The sequence below is a fragment of the Amblyomma mixtum genome, chromosome 6 (genome assembly GCF_055824585.1).
Source record: "Amblyomma mixtum isolate Tamu chromosome 6, ASM5582458v1, whole genome shotgun sequence".
NCBI classification, from domain to species: domain Eukaryota; kingdom Metazoa; phylum Arthropoda; class Arachnida; order Ixodida; family Ixodidae; genus Amblyomma; species Amblyomma mixtum.
The window spans coordinates 94,740,231-94,763,117 of NC_143017.1; the positions used below are offsets into that span (position 1 = coordinate 94,740,231).

The 22,887-nt window shown below is 49.6% G+C and overlaps 1 protein-coding gene across 1 annotated transcript in view; it reads right to left on the reverse strand.

The window, feature by feature from the left end:
- Nucleotides 1-254: 254 nt before the first annotated feature.
- The window catches only part of LOC149339744 (endothelin-converting enzyme homolog), a 38,779-nt gene continuing 16,146 nt past the window's right edge, over nucleotides 255-22,887 (reverse strand). Inside the window, exons 7-10 of the mRNA XM_089550988.1 lie at nucleotides 22,587-22,871; nucleotides 15,453-15,883; nucleotides 12,938-13,081; nucleotides 255-948 (exon numbers count right to left, since the gene is read on the reverse strand). Of these exons, the coding sequence (XP_089407114.1) occupies nucleotides 613-948; nucleotides 12,938-13,081; nucleotides 15,453-15,883; nucleotides 22,587-22,871 (1,196 nt within the window). The 3' untranslated portion in view covers nucleotides 255-612. The remainder of the gene's footprint in view (nucleotides 949-12,937; nucleotides 13,082-15,452; nucleotides 15,884-22,586; nucleotides 22,872-22,887) is intronic.

Genomic DNA, 22,887 nt, shown 5'->3' on the forward strand with positions numbered 1-22,887 from the left:
CACTGCCCAACAAAGCGGATGATCAGTGCTCAAAGCGTCGCAAACACGACGAGAGGACGGACGACGAGAGGCAAAAGTGGCTGTGGGTGCCGGTAGAACAGGGCTGCCGGGGAATTTTTGTTTTTTGAAGGGCCTTCTTTCTGGCTCAGCCCCTGTAAACAGGCGCTACCTATAGAATGCGGTTTCACAAATTATTCTTCAGAATACGGCCCGAAATGGTGTTCCAGGTATTCGTCTGGGGGACACTGTTCTAAATAAAACAACTTTATTTCACTGCAACGTTGTTTCACATATTTTAATGATATTTTACATTGTTCTACGTATTTTACTCGAACGCGGTTTCACTGACTGAAATGGAAGCTTTTATAAGCCTCACCTCAGTTTCACTTAGTGAATGGAAGATATGTGAAACGAGATTCAAAGTACAATACAATAGGTGTTCCACCTGCTACTCTATGTATATCGGACGACTGAAACAGTTTTCGCGTCTGACGACTGGTACCGCCGCGTCGACTTACCCTCAAATTGGTGATTACTACATAATATACACACCAGTGGGAGAAAAATGTCAGTCCTCCTCGCTCTAGTCTGCCTTAGTCCACGCACACATCACTACCAGAAGGAGCACTTGCTCTTCGGGTTCATGTAGGCTTCCTGGCCGCAACCGAAGGCCTCGGAGAACTCCGGCATGTGCATGAGCGGCACGATGCAACGCGAACGGCCCCTGGCGTAGCCCTGGTTTCGGTGCTCCGCCAGTGAGCGGCACCACTTGACACAGTGGCCGATGAAGAATAGCCGCTCGGAACCGAAGCCCGCCACCGAGAGGGCGCGCCTACGATCCGGCAGGGACTGGAAGGCTTCGTATGCCAGCCGAGCACCGCCGAAGTCGCCCAGGTTCTCGGGGTCCTGCCTCAGCCCGGTTTCCAAGGTCAGCGTGTCGCCCTCCACCTGCGCGCGGCAACAAGCCCGACGGGAGCTCAAGGCCTTCCAGCATGGTATGCGGTATATTCACGGGCTGCGCCCGCTGCAGTGGTGCCTACACGTGCCCTTGATTGCACGTGTGTGATCGCTATCAACACGTGCCCGCCAGTACTCCTTTGCCTTCCCCACCTTTCACACCCTTTTTTCAATCCCTCCGTCACGTTTCGAGCGACTGTAACGATGAGTCTTATTCACTCATTACCTCTTGTCCATAGATAAACAATTATAACGCGCCTTCCGCTTACGAACGGTGGTATTGTTGAATTTGCGAAAATTTTCAAACCGCTTTTGTGTCAAATTTAATAGCAAATATGTATCGCCAGCTTCAAAAACATTTGCACGAATAGACTTGAGGCATTACGCATTTATAGTAATTTGTTGCGTGCGGCCCGCACAGAGAGGATCAATCAAAGATAGCTCGCACTGATATTACATGGTCATCCATACAGCCGAACGGAGCACGTGTCACGAGGTGTCACGTGGTGTCACAGCCGGATGACTTCGCCGCATTTCTTTCCGTGACAGAGCACTTGACTCAGCGCGAAAAAATACAGTTTTAATTTTAAGCAGGAAAAGTTTTTAGCGCCCATTCTGCGCAATTTCAGTTGAGGATCAGCCCAAATCCCGGAGAAGTTGCAAAGACGAGTGCCGAATAACGCCAAAATTTGTCAGAAACACATCCATTCACAAGAAAAATAAACTTTCCGAGCGCTAAGAGCCGAATTGTCGAAAAACAATACCGCCGCGGTGACTCAGTGGCTAAGGCGCTCGTCTAACGAGCCGGGGTACCCGGGTACGAACCCGACCACGGCAGCCGCGTTTCGATGGAGGCGAAACGCAAAAGGCGCCCGCGTGCTGTGCACGTTAAGAGAGAGAGAGAGACAACTTTATTGCCATAGATTGGCGGGATTTAGGGCAGGTGGGCTTGGTGTGGCCCCCAGGTGGGGGCGACTTCCTGGGCCCACGAAATGAATGCCAGTTGGATGCTCTTGTCTGGCCTTCTGAGGAGTTGGTTCCATCCGTCTTCGGAGGGAGCTGGCAGTAAGGTTCGAGGGGGCGGATTTCCCGCGCAACCCCAGAGGATGTGAGCCTGGGTGGCGATTTCTCCCTGGTAACAATTTTGGCAGACGGGGTCGTATTCCCCGTCTGTGATGAGTGAAAGCCTAGAATGGCTAAGGATGGAGTGTGTCTGCAACCTGCGGAGCAAGGTGGCTTGCGCTCGATTCAAGTCGGGGTGTGGAGGCGGGAACTGGCGTCTCATCTCTCTGTAGAGGTTGGTAATTTCGGCAAAGGTCTGGGGAGCCTCAGCAAGAGCGTCTGGGTCCGTGGGGCCGGCCGCCCGGTTGGTTAGTCCTCGGGCTAGTCGGTCGACCCCTTCGTTTCCAGAGTTTCCCGCGTGGGCGGGTACCCAGACCATGATTGATCTTATGGTCGGGAGTGCAGCCGCGAAGGATGCGTGCAGCGGGGTGGCAGATAAAACCTGCCGAGTAATTTTGTATCGCTCTTTTGGAGTCGCTGAGGACTGTGCGCGTACGTGGGTCAGCGATGGCCAGCGCGATGGCGGTTTCTTCTGCCGCTGTCGGAGAGTGAGCTACTACTGTGGCGGCGGTGACGATAGTAGATTGTGGCGTGGTTGCACAAGCCACGTATGTGTTTGCACTTTGCCGTGCAGCATCTACGTATATTGCGTGTTCGTCGGCAAGGTATGTGGAGTCTAGTGCTTGGGCTTTCAGCTGACGGCGCGTATCATGGCGGCCAGGTAGCATGTTTTTGGGGATTGGTTTTATAACTAGGCGGCTATAGACCCCTATCGGAATGGGCGTCGTGGGGTGGACGTCGCCTATGGGGTTGATGTTGAGACGGTCAAGTATGAGCCGCCCGTGTTTAGTGCGTGAGAGGCGGTGGATTTGGGCGGTCTTGTGTGCCTCTATGAGTTCTGTGAGCGTGTTGTAGATGCCGAGTTGGAGGAGGTGCTGTGTGCTGGCGTACTGAGGTAGCCCCAGTGCCGCTTTGTACGCTGAACGTATAATGCTGTTCACAGCTTCCTCGTCCTTCCGGCGGAGGTGATAGTAGGGGTAGGAGTAGACTATCCTGCTAATGAGGAAAGCTTGCGTGAGCCTACAGAGGTCATCCTCCTTCATACCTCTCCGGCGGGTGCTGATGCGGCGGATAAGGCCGTTGATCTGATTGGCTGTGGTGCGGAGGCGCTGAATGGCCTCCGAGTTTTGCGTGTTGTTCTGTATTAACATACCCAGAACGCGAATGGTGCGGACCGGAGGTATGGGATGGGTATCGACTTGAAGCACAATAGGTTCTTGCGGTTCCGGTACGGGCAGGCGAGCTCGTCTGTCCCTGATGACTAGTAATTCGGACTTCGTGGAGGAGCATGTGAGCCCGTTCGCCTGTACAAAGGAGTGTACTTTATTGATTGCTGTTTGGAGGGAGTTTTGGATTTCCCCGTCAGAGCCAGAGTTGGTCCACAGGGTAATGTCATCGGCATATATTGAGTGTTTAATGTGAGGTATCTCTTCCAGGAGCGGAGGGAGGCCTCTCATTGTAGTGTTGAAAAGTAACGGAGATAGGACTGCTCCTTGTGGTGTTCCTCGGGTGCCTAGTGTGATCTTCTCGCTGTGGAGGTCTGCAATGTGAAGTTCTGCTGTGCGGTTATGAAGAAAGTCGGCGATGTAGTTGTAAGTGGGAGTGCCTACATTCATTTGTGAGAGGTTTGCCAGGATGGAAGCATGTGACACGTTGTCGAAAGCCTTGCTGACATCTAGGCTTAGGATGGTTCGTGTAGCTCGGATGGGTCTCGGATCGAGGATGTCGTGTTGGATTTGCCACATAATGTCTTGAGTGGAGAGGCCGGTCCTGAAGCCGATCATAGTGGGGGGGGAAAGGTCCTCTTGGTCTACGTGAGTGTGGAGTCTATTGAGTATGACGTGTTCCATGACCTTTCCCAGGCAGGACGTGAGCGAGATGGGCCGAAGGTTGCCCAGCTCGAGTCGTTTGCCTGGCTTAGGTATGAAAATCACTTTGGCATGCTTCCAAGTGTCTGGGCCGCCGCGGTGGCTCAGTGGCTATGGTGCTCGGCTGCTGGCCCGAAAGACGCGGGTTCGATCCCGGCCGCGGCGGCTGAATTTCTTTGGAGGAGAAATTCGAGGCCCGTGTACTGTGCGATGTCAGTGCACGTTAAAGAACCCCAGGTGGTCGAAATTTCCGGAGCCCTCCACTACGGCGTCTCTCATAGCCTTAGTCGCTTTGGGACGTTAAACCCCATAAACCAAACCAAACCAAACCAAGTGTCTGGAAGGCGACCCTCATGCCAGTGTTGGTTGAAGAGGTCCGTGAGTGCCTCGACGGACTGATCTTCGAGGTTACGAAGCATCTTGTTTGTGATGTGGTCGTCGCCAGCGGCCGCGGTGGTTTTAATCTGGTTGAGGGCGGCGCGGACTTCTCCTGCCGTGATGTCGGCGTCCATGTTGGTGTTCTGAGCACCCGTGTATCCTGAAGGGATGGGAATTTCAGTGGAAGTATTGATGTATTTGTCTTTCAGGGCAAGGGCGTTGATATATTTTGCCGATGCTAGAAGCGTGTCCCACCAGGCATCGGGTCCAGGATCACCGCCGCAATGCCGAAGGAGGAAGGAAACGTGGGCCGGTGACGGGGAGTAGGGGAAGTGAAGGAAAAAAAACTGTATTTACATTATGTACATAGAGCGGGACTGAGAATGGCTCTCAGTGGAAGGGCAACGTCTTCGTCAACCGTAGTCGACTGGAGCTAGCAGGCTTCTCGGCCACACTCACGGCCGAGTTAAATATCGTCCGGTTTCCCCAGATCCCTGGCTGGGGAATAATGGTCGACGAGCACTGTCCAATCCGATGGACCGAAGGGGACGTTCTTGTCACCACCCACGGCTGGGCAGGTGCGAGCTTTTCCACTCTCCCACAGCTGGGCCGATGAGAGGGGGAGAATGCTGACTCATCCAGCACTGCGGGAAAGGAATCTCCCGAAGTCCTCCAGCAGGGGAATGAACTTGCCTCCCCGCCGATTGCCCAGAACGCGAGTCGGGGACACAGAATTCTTCAATTATCCGCCAGCGTGACCGGCGCCGCCAGGTCGCCTCCGCATTCACGGTGGTTGCTCGGACAATAGCTCCTGGGCCTCGCCTGCCTTCGTCGCCGCTGCACTCTGCTCAAGGAATTTCGCTGGGATTACTGCTGACAATGGCCTTTGACATTCCTGCCACACTAATCCGCTGAGGCTCGGAGGGGCATTCCAAGCATCCAACTTCCCATGGTCGTCGCGAGGTTGTCGACCTCGATGAATGTTCACGGTAGCTGCATGATCGGGCCCACGTGGTCCGAGTGGACACAGGTGTGACGGGAACACACAAAGAGAGTTAAGGGGGGGGGGGGGGGGGGGGGTAGAAACATAACAGCGTCCGCAGAATTTTTTGCAGGGGGGGGCCCATTGGTTGTTGGCGCCGGAGGGGGGGGGGGGTATGTTCGTAGCAAAAAGGCACTATTTGCGGAGTAAATTTATTTATTTATATACAAATAAAATAAATAAGTAAAATACACGCATGAAAGAAAAATTACAAACAGCAAATTAAAGCGAGGCTAGGAGAGATACATTGGAGTTTATCAACGAAGAAACAATTAAAATTAATAAAAATGCAAAAATATACTATCACTTCGTGGAGAAGAGTGCTCAGTCTTGCTGCATACGGGTTCTCGACACACCCGGATTGATGACCAGCACACAGCACAATATGTTCACAAACACGCAACGACAGTCACTCAGTCAGTCTTCCTTGAACAGAAACTGTAGACGCCTCGGATTTTTCTGGGCGAATTGCGTGATGACACTGGTGATAAATTCATTTCTGTGCTTCATTACACGCTCTCGGTGCACACTCATCATACAAAGGCCGTCCAGTCTGTCGTTTGTCATCGTTGAGCGTAGCCACGTTTTCACTCTCCTCATTGTACTGAAGGAGCGTTCGACCGTACAGGTAGTAACTGGCAAAGCCAGAGCCACCTAAATGGCTTTTGCAACACCAGGGAAGAATGTCTTGGCCTGATGTAGAAGCTCGCAGTAAGTTATTTCTGATGGGTCCCCAGTTTTGTTGCACCACATCTCGTACCAAGAGATGGCCTCTTCCTTGAAGTTGTCGATGCCGTAAAAGCACTGGAGTTCTTCGGCGACAACAGCGAACTCAACACGGCTCAAGTGCTTCATTTTTGATGGATGCAGCTGGAGAAGTTTGAAGCTCCTCTCATTGCTTTCAGAAAAGCGCCGAGCTAAAGAAGCAGTGAGGGAGTCCAAGTACGGCACATATATTGCCACACGGTAGTATTCCTCTGGCGACTGAATCCCGTAGTTGTCTCGGTGGGCCTGACGAGAGACTTGTCTTGGTACAGATATCACCACATTTAAGTGATTGGCTGCCTCCCTTGCTGCATTCATGATGTTAGAGAACTCCTCTACAGCGTTTGTCCGGTGGCCGCGAAAAATACGTTGTAGCTCAGTGATGTGGCCATGCACAGAATGGAAGTCCATGGATACACCTTGCAGAATGCTCGTAGCTGGTTCGAGCCGAGCGCTGTACTTCGCCACAATATGCAAGCAGACGATGAAAGATGAGATGAGCTTGTTGTTGCGCAGTAGAGGATGTGAGCTCGTTGTCTAGTTGCAGCGTTCGAGCATGATTCCGTGGACGCGAGCTGCTCGAGTGCTTCGACTATGGCCACGTAATGCTGAGAGAAGATCCTAATAGACTTGTACTTTGCAGACCATCTTGTCTCACACAGCATCGGAATGTTGGGCACCAATTTTCTCCGGAGCACGCTCTCGCGGAAGAAGTTTATGGTTTGTTTGATTATCCCAATTGTGTTTCGAATTTCAGAGACGTCGTTCAAATCGTTGATGACGAGATTTAGTTTGTGACTTGCACAGTGGAAAAATAGTGCCTTCGGGAACTGTTTTTGTATAATTTTGTTCACTCCAGCTTCTTTTCCAGCCATTGTAGAGCATCCATCGTACCCCTGTCCAACGAGGTTCGAAAGAATCAGTCCGACATTCGTCAAAAGCTTCAAGATTGCCGCGGCGATGCAAGCGGAGTTTAATTGCTCCAGCTCTACAAATCCCAAAAACTGCTCTCGAACGCACACTTCGACTTCCGCCTTGTCAATAAAGCGAACGCCTATAGACATCTGCTCTTTTCCTGAAATATCTGCAGTTTCGTCAGCAAGAACGGAAAAAGCAAACGCTTTGTTAGTTTCGGTAACTATCTGCTCTCTCAGGATGTCGCCACAGATTGTGATGATCTCGTTCTGGACGCGGACAGAAGTGTACTTGGCATTGCCAGCAGAAGAAGCGAAGTGCTCCTGAAGTAGAGTATCTCCAGCTTCTACACGAAAGTCAAGCAGATCATTGAAGACTCCACTATCGGACTGCTTGCCGCGAATCGGCAAGTCATGCGTCGCGCAAAAAACAATGGTGGAAACTATTGGAAATAGTTTCTCACGGTTCCTTTCAACTTGCGCGTGCAGTGCTCTGTTCAGCTGCTGTACAACGGGTAGCTGCTTGCCTTTCATCACATCCATAAAGTTCTGTGAGGCCGTCATTGCCTCCTGGTGCCATTGGGATTTTACGTGATCCCTGCACGCCTCGTGCATTTTTCTGTAGTTACTGAAAGCGCGCACGATAAAACTACCTTGAGTACCCCGGTGAACACGCGGAGGAAAAATGACGCAAAAACGACAAAAGGCGCCTTTCGCTGTCGCTGAGTACGCAAGCCAGGGGGCGTAATCTCCCAGCCACTGATGTCGAAAAGGCCTCTTTCCAGGTGTTACATCCTTCTTAAAATCATATGTGACATTTGGCGACCATGGCTTAGTAAGAAGACGTAACTTCAAAAAGTCCGGTATGCCAGTGAGTTTAGCTTTGCCTAGAAACTCTCCTAAGTCATATTCTTGAGGCAAGTTATTTGTTTTCTTGATGTTGTCTCCGGACTTCGATCCCAAGCAAGGAGAAAGGGAATCGTTCCGGCTTACTGCGTGACCGGAGCTCGCTGGTGGAGTTCCTTCCATGGAGACGACGACGCCGGCTACTGTCCGGTGATGAAAGGTTGCATCGCTCTGGTCAAACCCGGACTTGAATCCCAAGAAAGGAGAAATGGAATCATCTCGGCCTGCTGCATCACCTGAACTCACTGTTGACAGAGTCCCTTCCATGGAGTCGACGACATCAGCTACTGTCCGGTGATAAAAGCTTGCATCACTCTGTTCAAATGTTACACCGTTGTCACATGTCACACCAGAATCTGCAGGGGCGCATTTGGATAATGCTTCGTCAGACAACCGCTGACGCTTGAAGAAGCGTCGAATATCCATCATTCGGGACCGCGCGAGACAAAGCTGGCTATGGAGTTCCTCGGGGTTGGTAGTGTTAAAAATATATACACATTGATTGGAAAAACGGTTGAATGCGTACGTTGAAAACAAAAAATGACTATGTATGCAGCGAAAACTTATTTACAAGATAAATGCACGCTCGCAGCTTCATACACCTCGCTCCATCTTGCTCGCGCAACCGCACAGTCGAGTATTTGCACACACACTACTCGCCGCTCGTCGTTTTCTCGTCCGCTGTCTTGGTTGTTCTCAGCTTCGTTCACAACCGGCCACTAAAAACACCGAAGCACAAACAAAGAGGCGCGCACTGTTGTGCTCGGAGATCGGGACCAGGGTCTTCACCGCATTAGGACGAAGCAGCCAGACTACGGAGGGAAGCCTTCGGGAGGAATAGCAAAGCTGGAAGGTTTATTTTACATTTTGTACAGTAGCACGGAGACCAAAGTCAGAAAATGAGGGAGGATGATCTGGCACCCCACAGATTGCTGCTTAAATGCAGTTCAGATTCCCCAGGTACCCAGGTAGGGAATCTGATCTCGGGTTGAGCGTCCAATGGGCTGCTAGCGTCTTCTTTGGCTCCGCCCTCCCCACGTGACGGCGCACACCGCACAGACACACACATACATGGGCAAGGAGGAACTTGGCGTCTCTGAGTCGCGAACTGTTTTCCCAGGCCCAAAGGTCGTTTGCTGCTGAGTGACGATCCTGATCGATGGGGACGCGAGCGCTGACCGCTCACACCGGTGACCTCTTCAGTTCGGTGGAAGGGACAAATCAGCCGTGTCGCCCCTCGGCTTTGTCTGCTGCCCAGGGCGCACGCGGGTAATGAGTTAGCGGCGCCGCCGCCCCGCCGTCGTCGCCACTGGGTCTCGTCGGTCAGTCCACGGGCAGTCCGGGAGAAGCACCGCGCTCAGCCTTCCCGGCGAAGGGATTAGACGTCTTTGTGTACGCCGACGCCGTCGCCAGTAGCTGCCCCACGCAGTGTCTCTTTTGTCTCCCCCGGACAGCAGCGCTTTCCGTCGCAGTAGCCTGATGACGCCGGTCTGGCTCGCCTGTTTCCGCTGCCAGTCCCCAGGAACGCAGTCCGGCACCAGAGCCGCATTCAGCATCGCCGGCGAAGGGGATTAGAGCCTTTGTCCCCGCAAACGCCGAGCCAGAAGCCGCCTCCAGGCCAGCTTTTCCTTGCGTCTTCTCCGAGAAACAGCAGCGCTTTTGGCCGCATACCTGATGACGCCTGACTGTCTCGCCGTTCTCCGCTGGCTGGGCCTCCGATCATTACAGCACACGCAAGGAACGCCGCGCGACTTCCGAGGGGAAGGGACACTCGCCACTCCGGTCGGAAAATTTGTTTTGTGTGTTTTTATGAGGTTCAGAGCCCCAAAACGACTCAGGCTATGAGGGACGGACGGTCTCTTTACCATGCACTGACATCGCACAGTACATGGGCGCTGTTGGGATTTGAGGCCCAGCCAGAGGTGACAGGCGAGCCAGGCAGGCGCCATCGGGCTGCCTTGACCAAAGGCGCTGGTTTCCGGAGAAGACGCAAGGAACGCTGGTGTGGGGGCGCCTCTGGAGACTGCGTCGCCGTGAACAAAAGCAGCTAATCCCCTTTGCCGAAAATTCTGAAAGCGGCGCTTGTACCGAACTGCGCTCTCCCGTGGATCGGAGGAGACAGCGAGCGGCGGCGGCGCCAACTCATCGCCCGCTTGCCCCTGAGCAGTCCGACAAAGCGGGGATGGACACGGCTGATTTGTCCCTCCCTCCTGAAGAATTCATCGGTGGCCGGGGTGTGCACTGTCTGCCTCCGTGTCGCTATCTCTCTAGAGATCAAAGAAACAGGCACACATCTCAAGACGGCTCGAAACACATGCTCGCCGGTGCCGCTGTATGTCTGCAACGACGCGTCCCCGGACGCGGCACTTTGCAGATGTGACCCAAAGCGTGGAAGCAGGGCCGCTTTTACTCTTTTGGCTGAGCGCACCGCCGCCCCTGACGTGCGGCCATCACTCACGGTTCGAGTGAGTGATTTTCCAGGGGGGTGCAGCCGCCCCCCCTTGCCCCCCCCTCCGGACGGCCATGTTTCAGGGTAGCGAGGAGTTCCTCATTTGTTCCCTGAAAAGCGTGTATGACACGGGTGAGGTTCTTGTCAGATGTGGATTTGGTGTGAGTTGGGTCCAGTAGATGTCGTTAAAGTCAGTGCACGTTAAAGATCCCCAGGTGGTCGAAATTATTCTGGAGACCCCCACTACGGCACCTCTTTCTCTCTTTTTAATTTCAGTACCGCTTTCCTCCTTTCCTTTACGGCGCGGTTTGGGTGTCCACCGAGATGCAAGACAGATACTCCACCATTTCCTTGCCTCAAAAATCAATTTTTAGGAGGCAAGGATGGCGAAAATGTCCTGACGCCTTGGATCACACGGTTATCGCCACAACGACACGCATACTGTTCGTAACTGCTCCGTCTAGCACAGACCGCTCCACTCGGTACTGATAGACATAGAGTAAGAGTTCCTGATCCCTTTTAACTCAGGGCGAGGGCGCCCTAGGATAGGAATTACATTTTTTTAAGAGGGTGAATAGTTTTCCTTTAGGAAGGTTTTCCTTTAACTTCAACTTTTTACCGGATGGAAAATTCGAAAATTTTTTTTTGTGGAAAGGAAATAGCGTAGTAATTGTCTCACATATCGGTGGACAATCGAACCGCGCCGTAAGGGGAGGGATGAAGGCGGGAATGTAAAAAAGAGAGAAACAGGTGCTGTAGGGGAGTGCTCCGGAATAATTTCGAACACCTGTGCATCTTTAACATGCACTGGCAACGCAGACCATACGTGAGGCCTTTTACGTTTCGCCTACATCGAAACACAGCCGCCGTGGCCGGGTGCGAGCCCAGGTTTCCTGGAAAAGAAGGCACCATAAAACGTACATGCCCTGGCCCGAGAAAGGAGGAGTCTACCAGGAAACCAAAGGAGCAGTGTTTCTCACTCCATGTGGACACCTCAATTAAAGGTTTTTGAGAAAATGAAATGGCACTGTAACTTTCTCACTTCTCGGTGGACACCTCAACCTCGCCGTGATCGAAGAGAGGAAGGTGGGAGTGAAAAAGGTGCCGTAGTGGATAGCTTCGGAATGATTTCGGCCACTTGGAAATCTTTAACGTATATTGACATCGGACAGCTCACGGGCGCCTTTTAAGGCGGAAGCCTTTAATGTCTCATCGTTGTAAGCAGCAGTTGTCGACAGAAAATGTCACGCTTTTCAGTTGGTGGAAACGGTCGTGACGTCACAGTGCGCGAATTTCAAACGGGGCCAATTGTACTTTGGTTAGTAACCATGCAACCAATTGAAGGGATCGTATAGTGATGCTCCAAGTAAGTGGGACTGAGCTTAGTTAATTGCTTAATTACTTAATTAGCCTAATTAGCTTTACTAGTCAGGCCATATAAATAAATAAAACCGATTAAGAAATTGGTCGAGCTCAGGAATCGAACCCCGGTCTTCGGCGTGAGAGACGAGCATGCTATCCACTCCGCCAAGCCAGCTCGATGGTTTGGAATGAACAAAGGCGCGTCTAGTGAATACGGTGTCTTCACTCACTCTCATCCTCCTCCATTCCCTTCAGGCGAGGTTTAGGTGTCCACCGACAAATGAGAGACAGATACATTTCCTTTCCTCAAAAACCAATTTACCGACGAGCGAGGCGTAGAACCGAATGGGCGATGGCGTTCTATGGACTCCTTTTGCAGCGTTGCAAGACGCTGTCGCGTTCCACTCTTAGGGGCGAAGCTTAACATCTTAACCACACATCAGTGACCACACTTTAGGTCAAAAAAGTGCCCCCCTGAATTTTGTGAGACAGTTACTGCGTAATTTCCTTTCGTCAAATACAATTTTCATTTTCTTCATTACGGCTCCTCTTTATCTATCTTCTTTCACTCCCACTTCCTCCCTTCCTCTACGGTGCGGTTCAGGTGTCCACCGAGATGACAGATAATTACTGCGCCATTTCCTTTCCTCAAAAAGCGTTGCGTTCAAAGGGCAAGGCATCGCGCCGAACGGGTGGTGGCGTTCCGTGGACTCCCTGGCAGCGCTACAACGCGCTGTCGCGCTCCACTCCTAAAGGCGAAGCTTAAGCATCCTTAATTAGCAGTTAATTAGTATTCAGGCATTAATAAGTAATTAACCATTAATTAGTGATTTGCCATCACTTAGTAATTAGTCCTCAATTATATGTGACGCCACCAGTGCCACAGAAACAGCGAAGGTGGTGCGGAAAACGCTTCCGCCTCTACCCACTTTAGACAGTCAAAGTGCCCCCTGAATTTTTTGCGTTTCGCATGCATCGAAACAGGACCGCCGAGGTCCGTTCCGAAACACGGTACTCTGTTTCAGCAGCCGGGTGCTCTAACCACTGAGCCACCGCGGCGGGATGGGGACGAACTGTTCCGTGAGCGGATAGGATGATTAAGATTAATAGAGGGAAAGGAGATGAAGTACGGGTATCCAAACACACCCACTGTGGAATGCCGCTTAATTCTCACCTTCGCGTGGCTCCTGCGGATGCAGCGAAGCCTCTCTTCGTATCCTCGCCTGGCCGCTCCGCTCCACCAGTCCCAGCTCTTGCCCCGGTGGTCCAGTTTCCGTCCGCTTGTGTCGTACGCGTGCATCATCTCGTGGCCCATGGCCTGCGCCATTTTGGCAGCAGTGAGCGCTGGTCACCAGCTGAATACTGTGTTTCAACGCAGCAAGCCTTTTTAAGCAGTAGGGGCATCAAACAGTGCCTCTTTGTTCTGTCTGTGGTGCCGAAAATTTGCACAGGATGATATATGATAATGCGCGTTTCCAAAATACCGGACAGCGGATGAATGAGCATTCTTATTGCACTTAAGAAAAACCAGCCAAAAAGACGGGGACAAAGGAGAGACGAGGCACACACAACGACTGGACTATCAACTGTGCTTTATTGAAAAACAGCCAGTCTCCCAGAAAACCCAACAGAGCATGCGCAGCTCAACGGCACCGCAAAACCAGCACAAAAAAAAAACACAAAAAAACAGCGAGCTCGTAAGATAGTCAAGCTGCAGTGTCAGCGGGACAAGTAACCTAATTCTTTCTGCATCAACGTGATAGAAGCCGTGCTAACACAGTTATCTCCATGATTGCTAATGTGAAATGCTTCGAGGATTTCCCGCTCAACCTTACCCTTGCCTCTACCGAGAAAAGTGACATTCGAAAACAAATTGTTTTCGAAATTGTTTTCGAATGTCACTTTTCTCGGTAGAGGCAAGGGTAAGGTTGAGCGGGAAATCCTCGAAGCATTTCACATTAGCAATCATGGAGATAACTGTGTTAGCACGGCTTCTATCACGTTGATGCAGAAAGAATTAGGTTACTTGTCCCGCTGACACTGCAGCTTATCTTACGAGCTCGCTGTTTTTTGTTTGTTTTTTTATTTATTTTTTGTTTTTGTGTGTTTTTTTTTGTGCTGGTTTTGCGGTGCCGTTGAGCTGCGCATGCTCTGTTGGGTTTCCTGGGAGACTGGCTGTTTTTCAATAAAGCACAGTTGATAGTCCAGTCGTTGTGTGTGCCTTGTCTCTCCTTTGTCCCCGTCTTTTTGGCTGGTTTTTCTTAAGTATAATGTACCAACTTACCCAGATTTCAACTCTTCTGCATTCTTATTGCTTTAAGCAGAGCCGGCATATCTTTCTTTGAGACTTTGAGCGCTGTTAGAAAGACCACTAAGAGGAGGCGACGCCACAAAAAACACTCTATGGTCTTCGTCTCTCTATGGCATTCCTAATAGCGCTACATTCAATTTTCAAAGAATGAGTGACCAACTAGCCTAGCACCAAGTTCTATCGACATATCTTCGCATACACGCGTCTGAAAGAGATGCTACAGAAACGTATTTCAAAACTAGCGGCCGAGGCTTTGCCGACGCACACTGCCTTAAATTTTTCTTCCTTTCATGACATACTTTCAGCCGCCGCGGTGGCTCAGCGGTTATGGTGCTCGGCTGCTGACCCAAAAGACGCGGGTTCGATCCCGGCCGCGGCGGTCGAATTTCTTTGGAGGAGAAATTCTAGAGGCCTGTGTACTGTGCGATGTCAGTGCACGTTAAAGAACCCCAGGTGGTCGAAATTTCCGGAGCCCTCCACTACGGCGTCTCTCATAGCCTTAGTCGCTTTGGGACGTTAAACCCCATAAACTAAACTAAACTAATGACATACTTTCAAGCTGCACTGTTGCGATGTAGTTATGGATGTTTTTTCCGATCGTGAGGCTGCGTCGGTTTCGCTGGATGGACTGCAAAGTCACTTCAGGGCTACAACGCTGTCAATACTCAGTACTGACCGATATCCTTAGAACCAAAACTGTTTAGTCGCCCCTGTTAAAACCGGTTCGAAACCCAGGCCTATCCTGCGGCCACTTTTGAAGTGCAAGCAGACAGCGCCGCTGCGTACAAGCGGCGGGATAACGTATCAATGCGCCCCGCAACTCTTGCTTATCGGTGTCTCAAAAAAAAAAAAAATCCAACGGTTCTGGTCGTTGCTGGTGGGCCGCCAACGTGCTGATGCAGACGTTTTGGGCCAGGGATTTAGGTATTACAGGGATTACTGGTATTTTCGTAGGAGAAAACCAGGGAAGATCAATAGTCGAAGCCACCTTAACTGCCTGACTGCACGGTGGGCAGCTGAACTATATTGCGATCGGAAAAGTGGAAAACAATAGAGATACGTGGTGTGACGATGCGATAGGTTATATAAAGAATATATATCCTGTAATATGTTGATCAGGACGGGCACCAGATAAGGGCGAGCACAAAGGTACCTCTATAGAGAGCTCCAGGACGTCCTTCAAAGTCCACCGCCTGCCCCAAAAGCGACCCCTCCTAGTTACGAGGAGCCACCAGCGATTTTCTGTCGTCGCACCATCTTGTCAGTTCAGACTGTTTACGACTGTGCGACGCAAGTTAAAAAAATAGAAACGAAACCAAATTCAACACGCCGTCAATATGCTGCGTATTAAAGGGGCTACAGAGTTGCCTCGGCGCACCTGTCCCAACGAGCCGTAGTTGTAGGAGTCGGCGGCCCCGTGGAAGTACACGGGCTCCTGGATGATGCCGGCCGGCACCATCACCCTGTTGTCGGACAGGTAGTACGCGTTCACCTTGTGCGCGTGCGTGGCGGCAGCGCCGTCGGCGGGACCTTTTCGGCGCTGCAGGAAGCGGCGCAGCGCGAGCCACGACGACAGGGACCGGTCGGCGCGCATGTCCCGCAGCGGGGCGAAGTACGCGTCCAGCTCGGACTCGCGCGACAGGCCCGCGGGGAAGCCCACGCTCAGGGCCATGGAGGCCGCCTTGAGGAGTGCCGTGTTGCGCGTCGGACCGTCCCGGAGCCACGGGGAAGAGCGCAGCGCCTCGACAAGCGCCGCTTGCACGTGGTCGGCCATCGACTCGGCGCTGGAGAGAACGCTGGGGGTGACCGCTGCGAGCGGAATGTCCCGCGAGGCCGGTCGGTCATTGATTATTTAATTTATTTATTTATCTATTCCTCTATTCGTTCGTTCGTTCGTTCATTCGTTTATTCACCGGCTCAATACTTCGCTCACTCAGTGATTCCCTCACTGATCGGTTCATTCACTCGCTATCGCATTATTCACTCACTAATTCACTCATTAGTCCACCTGCTCACTTATTCTGGAAAATATTTGGAAAATATTATCTGACAAGGTTATCAGGAAAAAAAACATAAAGCTTAACGTATCTTCTTCTTTACAGGTTTGTGCCATTTTATGCGGTGCCGTTGTTTATGACGACCTCGCTTGGCCATGCTTAACCCGTTCTTTCTTGAGGTTTTAACGCGAAAGCACTGCATCACCAGGTCTAACCAGCTAACCAAGTTTGTGTGAAGCTTGAGCTTGAGCGTGGTCTTGACCCATGCTGAAATAAAATAAATTTATCCGCTACTGGGTGTCGAATCCACGGAGGGGCGAACAGATGAGCTTCGCCGGCCACTGCACGAGAGCACTATAGGCTATCGCTGCAGCCGATCACGCCTCGTGTTAAACACCAACACACTCTCGCGCTGTGCATTGCATATCATCGTCTTCGTCAACTTCCATCTGCGGCACGAAAAGTCAGATCAGCGTCAACCTCGATCAGTGTGTAAATTGAGTGTAATGTTATCGCCAGACTTTCCTACGACCCTGCAAAGCAAACTATGAGCTAACCAAGTTAAAGATATGCTTTCGCACGTCTACTCAGTTTAACTGTGTTAAAACCCTAGAACTTTTGTTTTCATGCTTGCATCCTCCTTCACATAGTTTGTCTCCTCTTGCCACGTGCCGTCTTCTCAGTATACTTAGAGTGTGAGCGGCGCACCAGAGTCCAATACAAGATCGCAATATCAGCTGCGCATCCGGGCTGTACGACCCCTGTGACTTGTTCGCAGTGCACTGATCTGTCCAGAAGAGACGGAACGCTAACATATTTTGCCGGCACCTGTCACCCTATGCTTACCAGATTCTAATTCTACCAAAACTCCCTCCTTGATAAGAAAAAGTGCTGATTGACATGGCAGTTCGAGTCGAACAAGGGCACAAGGAAAGCGACCGCGAGTTTTAAGGCCCCAAGAATACAGCCGCACGAGCCAACTTTGTAAATACAGCACATCCGAATGCACACATGCGGAGATTGTTTTCGGCAACTCTGAACAACACTGTTTCTTTTCAATAATCCGCCGCTGGCTTATAAAGAACATCTTGTTCCAATGTTGCCGATGTATTTACCCTCAACAGCTGGTTGGTGAGGTTACGAAGGATGCACAAATTTCGCTTGCGGGTACTATCAGGTTGGAGAAGTAAATGGATCACGTAAATGACTTTACGTTTGTATTCGCTTTTTTCAAGCGGTCGCTCAGCGCATATACATGCCTCTCCTTGTATTTTCTCTCCTGAGCTCCACTGATTGAAAACAACTAGCTTCCACATCTCACGCGCAGTTCGTGTTTACATGTATTATAAAGGGTAGTAAAAAGAAAGAAGAAAAATGCCCTGCCCGCACCGCCGGTCGCCGGTTGAGTTCGTGTTGCAAAATTATTTCGAGACTACGAAGAAAATTAAAAAAAAAAAAGATCCCGGCCCATGTCCTTTTTTTTTTAAATTTTCTTGTTAGTCCCAAAATGATTTCGTCAACACGAACTCAACCGGCGGTGCGGGCAGGGCATTTTTCTTCTTCTTTCTTTTTACCGCTCTTTCCAATGAATGTCAACACGAACTGCGCATGCGAAATAGAAGCTACCAGCAGGCGCGAACGATAGGTGGCGACAACCGCAAGCACACACCTGTCTCTGTGCAGTCGGTACCTCGAGAAAGCGGATCGCGCCCGCCGCACCCAAGTGCGCTTGTTTTCAAAAATTTTCTTCTGTAGCCAACGAAGTTTCGTGCACTCCGCAGAGGGCGCCACATGACGTAATAACGGCTAAGTGTAGGACAGCTTTACACTGCAGTGAAACAAAAAAAAAAAAAAACGAACGCACTCAACTCAGTTCTCAGCCAACAGAGTAAGGTTTTACTGCGATTTCAGGTTTCAAAAATTGCCGATGATTAAGTTACTTTCTAACGCGCGATTTGAGCGCAGCTCATCAGCTGTTTCAGCTTTTCGATAGACTGAGGCAAATAATTCGAGCAAGACATGTATGTACAATCACAGGCAACTTGTTATTTTTCACACATATTCCTTCTTCAAGAAACACTCAGCAGTTCTTGATTGTCATGAAGGAAGCTTTGTGGACGGGGAAATGGATGGATACTATGCTCGAACTGCTGCGCCAATGCCTGGTTCTCAAAGACGATATCTGTGCAAGTATTTCGCGAGCTTGTCACAGCTGTGGGAGGCGTTGCGAGAGAGAGGAACGGGATGTTCTTCCGCATATCTGGTAAGAAATTCGCGCTTCTCTTTATATCTACATAAAGTCCCCACCCACCCTGCCACCCTAGCAGGTGGCAGTTAATGGTTGATCGCGAGAGAGCGCTCACCGTTGTCAGCGCTAACGCATGCAGCCCACATCTCTTTCTCTCCCTCATCCCCCCACGTACCTATAAGCGCGATTCAGGCGTCCACTGACCCAGGGAGCCAGTTACGCGCACTTCCTTTCCTTAAAATGACCGGAGTGTAAAACGTTCTCAACGCCAGCGCCAATAAACACAATGAACGCCGACGGCCTATGGCTTCAGCGCCGTGTTTCTGGCACAACCTTGTCAATGCCAACGCATGCAGCGCACGTCTATCACTAACGCCGCTTAGCTTAAAGCACGATTGAGGAGTCCACTGTTCCAAGAGGGCAGTTATGCGCCTTCCTGCTGCTTTCCAAGCTCCCGCTCCATTGGTTTCGCAGGTAAAAGCGTGACTAAGGTGTCCACTGCTCGTATCAACAGACAACGGCGACGGCGTCGCAGCTAAACACAAAAACTGGCGTCAAAGAGCTGCGCTCTCAAATTAAAATTGCAAATACGCTCCTCTTGTCCACTGTCCTTTTATGGCGATAGTGCGCCCTACACTCCTGCAAAGCTCTCTTCTTTACAACAAGACTATTTCTGCGGTGAAGCCTGCTTGCACATAAGCTGCGGAAGTCATTTGCAGTCTGTTCACACCTGATGTCAACTAACAGCATCGATGACTGCGGACTTCTATTATCGCGTGTTAAGCTTTAGCCTCCTGTCCATAATAAATTTGCAATATTCTCAGACAACAATTTTGAAAATTGGAAAATTGTAATATACTCTTATGGAAATATTGAAGGTAATTGTCCATTCTTCTGATATGTAGCAAAATCTTTCTTTAAAAGTGTTTCCATCGGTCGCGTCGAACAGTTAAGACTGCCATAGAAAACCGAGGAACGCTTTTGACGATAGCAAAAACATTAATAGTGACCCTTTACAGTATATGAAAAAATTGCGTTCGTAAGTGGTTTCCTGCTCAAAAATGTTTTGGTCGAGCATTGTTGGGTATGGTTGGGCCTTTCTCATAGGCCACTGGCGTTTAGAGGGGCGATTTAGATACAAATCATGAGTCGCAGCCAGCCAACATTAGACTGTTTCGTTTTATGCAGCCTCCTGAATATGGAACCATATCGCACGTCATTCGCTACATAGTGACGAAAGACTGAAGTCGATGGTTCAGCAATAGAAGTGTTTGAATAGCTGTTAGTTTTATTGCACACAGAACAGGATGGTGTATTGATTTATAATAGCGATTGCGTGGTGTAACATTTAACTGAAATCGGAAGGACGAAAAGCGCACTTTTCAGAATGCACTCAAAGACATTTTATCAACGACAATACAGTTTTGAAGGGAGCCAAGAAGCCGAATTAAACGCTTGGCTGGTGATCGGCATCCTTGCCGGGCAGTTGGAGCAGCGAATATTGTCATGATTCAAAGCAGTGGGGAATGATTGACGCGAGTAGCACAAGTATGATTTGACATATCTGATGAACATTGCGAAACGGGGTCATGGTATATACAGAGAAATGCAGTAGCAAATACGTATCTAACAACCTAAATTGTACAGGGGCAGGGAGAAGGTCAAAGAACGCATTCGTATTCACCTGCAAAATGCATTCAATGCATAGAGACAAAATACATTGCCAATACGTGTATCATAATCTACAAGGAATACGAACACACGAAAAATTTACGTGCACACACAGCTAATCAGAACAAGTCGGGAAATGAATTAATTTAGTATCTAACTGCCTGTTAGCCCAAAGACAAAGACAAACTATTTAGTAGGTGGGGAGCTCTAAATAAAAAAATCGGATATACAATAGTTGGTTCGGCAACGGAGTATATTCCAAAGTTCGCCGAAACGCACGGGGTAAGGTCTGGTACGGCGTGTTAAATGGGCACTGTCATCAGAGAATTGGTTTTTGAGTTTGCGGTTGGCATGATATCCCCCTATAAGTGTTTGGTGATAAAGAGCAATGACTATAACTAGTTCTTGTGAATTGATGAGCGGCAGTGTGACTACTATCGTAGGGAGTATATTAGCGATTATGCGGATAACCTTTTTCTGCAATTTATGCAGCTTTAATGTATTGTTAAAGGCCGTGGTTACCTAGACAAAGTCGATGCACACAAGTTTTCGCAGAAAAAGGTGGCTATATTTTAGTTTCTTAATCCAATCCCAGGAGGCAAGACAGAACGCAGCTCAGGAAGCATGCCAAGAACACTATGCAACTGACTTAAAAGACGATTTACATGGCCGTCCAAGGACACGTTTTGCTCTAATGAACATATAGACATTGTATCGAAGGAACTATTTCTATATTAGTGAAACCGAGTATGTGAGTAAGCATAAATTCAGGTTGTTTTTTTTTTTGTTTGTTTTTTTTTTTTGGGGGGGGGGGTAAAGTTGCTTTAGTTTTCAGGGTAAGTGGCTCTCCTCCAAGTATGTAATTTACTGAGTGTTCTGTTGGCACAGGTTGCTAGATCTGTAATTTTTGGCGGTCTGTTCATACGGTCACGTCGTTTGCTTAAATTATATCTTTAGGACCATCATCTATGCGAACAACGTCGTCGATGTAGAGGTAGAGCAATAGAGGCCCGAGTATGCTTCCCTGTGGTACATCTGAATGAATAGATTTTAAGTGAGGACTTCAATAGGTAATTATTACTTTTTGTTCCCTGTGTTTTAGGTATGTTTCAATCAGCTCTGGAAAATTACCACGGAAGTCATCATGTTCTAGCTTTTCGAGCAAAATATTGTGATCGAGACAATTGAAGACTTTCGAAAGGTCAATAAAAATACCAAACGGAAAGCCTTTGTAATCAAATGACTCTAAAATAATTTCGAGTTAAAAGGGTAAAATATTTCCTTTTATAAAACTAAATGTTATTATGTTGTTTCTTAACAAAATCCACCCTACGTTCATAAATTAATTTCTCTACGCACTCTGGAAAGGTGAGTATTGATATGGGTTGATAATTTCATAAGGTTCTTATCTTCGGCTTTAAATATTAGTTATTTTGGCTATTGGTAATCCACTTGGAAAAGTAGGAGAAGTGAATATAAAGTTGATGATACGCTCTATAGGAGAAGCTATTTTATTTGAGACATAGCGTATTGGCTGGAGTTGCAGCCTGTCAGCATCACAGCATTTATTATTTCTTAGTGATTGGAAGGTCTAATGAATTTCTTGAGCTCTATAGGGCGGTATAAATGCACTACCGGGAACCTCAGAGCCCATTTAGGTGCCATAGATTCGAGGAAGAATTCTAGCTGCAGTGACCTAGAAGTCTTAAAAAAAAAAAAGAAGTTGCTAACAGTGAGCAAGATAGCCGTACACCATTTAACTCGATTTCTTCAATGACGTTTTTGTTATTAATGTTGAGTAAATGGTTAATATGTTTCTAGACTAGATCTGACTCTTTAATTACTTCTTTTGTTGAACAAATTATTACCGTAGTGTTTTTTTTCTTTCCGGGGTATACTGTTGGCATCATTTCTGCATTTTGCCGCCGCGGTGGCTCAGTGGTTATGGTGCTCGGCTGCTGACCCGAAAGACGCGGGTTCGATCCCGGCCGCGGCGGTTGAATTTCTTTGGAGGAGAAATTCTAGAGGCTCGTGTACTGTGCGATGTCAGTGCACGTTAAAGAACCCCAGGTGGTCGAAATTTCCGGAGCCCTCCACTACGGCGTCCCTCATAGCCTTAGTCGCTTTGGGACGTTAAACCCCATAAACCAAACCTAAACCAAACTATTTCTGCATTTCTTAAAATTCTAAAATGTTACAAACCCTTCACCGAATGCACCCAAGTTCATAAGCCAAGCGCGGCAAATATCACAAACGTCAAACGACCAATTCTACCCCTACTTCTTTTTTTTATTTGTAAGCATTATTAACATCTTCACATCCCTTAAGTTTCTTCCTTATTTTTGTGGCTAATAAGTAAGCATTATTTGATCCTCCCAATAAATCCTTCTCTTGCCGCGTTACTCTGCAGAATCTTAATACTGTGTAAGGGGCCCTCAGCTATCTAAAGAGATCATAAATCCCATTCTGCCGCAGTCTACAGTTCCAGTGTGAATGATGTGGAGATCCCTTGTGCTTCACGTTAAGTGCACCTGAGTTCTCTCGCGACACACGCATCCGACTCCTAGGACTTCTGCATCAGCCCCAGCGCACTGACCTCTGAAAAGGTGCACGGCCATGATGGCGAGCCGTGACACGGAGGCCACCCGTGCCACGCAGAAGCGGTTCAGCTTGTCCGGGTCCTTGGGCAGGTATCGTCCACTGGCGTAGGGCGCCAGTTCGCGCACGAGTCCCCACCACATTAGCCGGCGCGCCGTCTCCACCCCGCCGCGGTCGCTCAGCAGCCGCGTGAGCAGCGCCAACGCCAGGGGGCGCGCGTACACGCTGTCTTCGGCCGCTGACGAAGGATGGGCGCCGTGGCGGATCGCGCGCAGCCAGCGCTCTGGAAAAGGGAGAGA